The 840-nt window shown below is 65.7% G+C and overlaps 1 protein-coding gene across 1 annotated transcript in view; it reads right to left on the bottom strand.

Annotated features, from left to right (window-relative positions):
• Positions 1–840, bottom strand: part of STON2 (stonin 2) — a 204,277-nt gene that overhangs the window by 50,440 nt on the left and 152,997 nt on the right. The window contains exon 8 of the mRNA XM_019519911.1: positions 101–253. Coding sequence (XP_019375456.1) covers positions 101–253 — 153 coding nt within the window. The remainder of the gene's footprint in view (positions 1–100; positions 254–840) is intronic.

Genomic DNA, 840 nt, shown 5'->3' with positions numbered 1-840 from the left:
GGGGGGGGGGGGGTGTAGAGGAGGCAGAGAGAAAGAAATAGATATAGCACCAAAAAACAGCTTTACCATTCTAGAAACACCAATGCCCTAAAGAGCTAACCCGCTCCGTGGGATTTAGAACACCAAACAATCCAGGTCTCCCTCCTTTCCCCGCCTCCAGCGCTGCTGCTGCTGCTATGAGCACAGCACGAAATGCTGCTATCGTGGAAGACAGAAGAGCTGGGAAAGCACTCTCAAGCGCTTCGCCTTTCCCCAGTCAGCAATCAGATACCTGCAGCCGCACCACCACCTTCCCCCGCAGGAGCCCTCCCCTGCCGCCTGCCCCAGCAGCTCCATCCCCCCTGCAACAAAGACCCTCCGACCGCGCTGTCGCAGCCCCGGCCCTGCTCCAGGGGGCAGCCCGCAGCGGCCTGGCCACGCGGCGGGACAGAAAGCCCCGCCGCCGGGAGCGGAGCGGGGCCGCCCGGGCACCGTGACCGGAGGCGAGTGACAAAGAGCCGGAGCCGGCACCTCCCCCGGCCGCTGTGGGCTGCGCGCAGCTCCCCGCCCGCCCGCCGCTCTCGGCGGCGCTCTCTCCCTATTTAAAGGCTGCCGCGGTGTTTAAATGGAGAGGCTGTGACGTGGGGCTGGAAAGCACCTTCCCATCCTGGCAGAGTCTATATTAGAGAGCGGCAATAGCTCTATATAACCCGGGCCGCCGCAGGGAGGAGGAACACAAGGCGGGGGAGCAGCCAGGCCGGCGGGAGCCATGATGGATCGGCCGAGACGGGCGCAAACAAGGGGCCGCCACCGCGGCCGGGGCCGGGGCCGGGCCGGAGCTGAACGGAACGGAACGGAGCG

Source organism: Gavialis gangeticus, unplaced genomic scaffold (genome assembly GCF_001723915.1).
Source record: "Gavialis gangeticus isolate Ggan-Ray unplaced genomic scaffold, GavGan_comp1, whole genome shotgun sequence".
Taxonomy (NCBI): Eukaryota; Metazoa; Chordata; order Crocodylia; family Gavialidae; genus Gavialis; species Gavialis gangeticus.
Note: the sequence above shows the minus strand (reverse complement) of the source record. Positions and strands in the feature narration are given on the sequence as shown.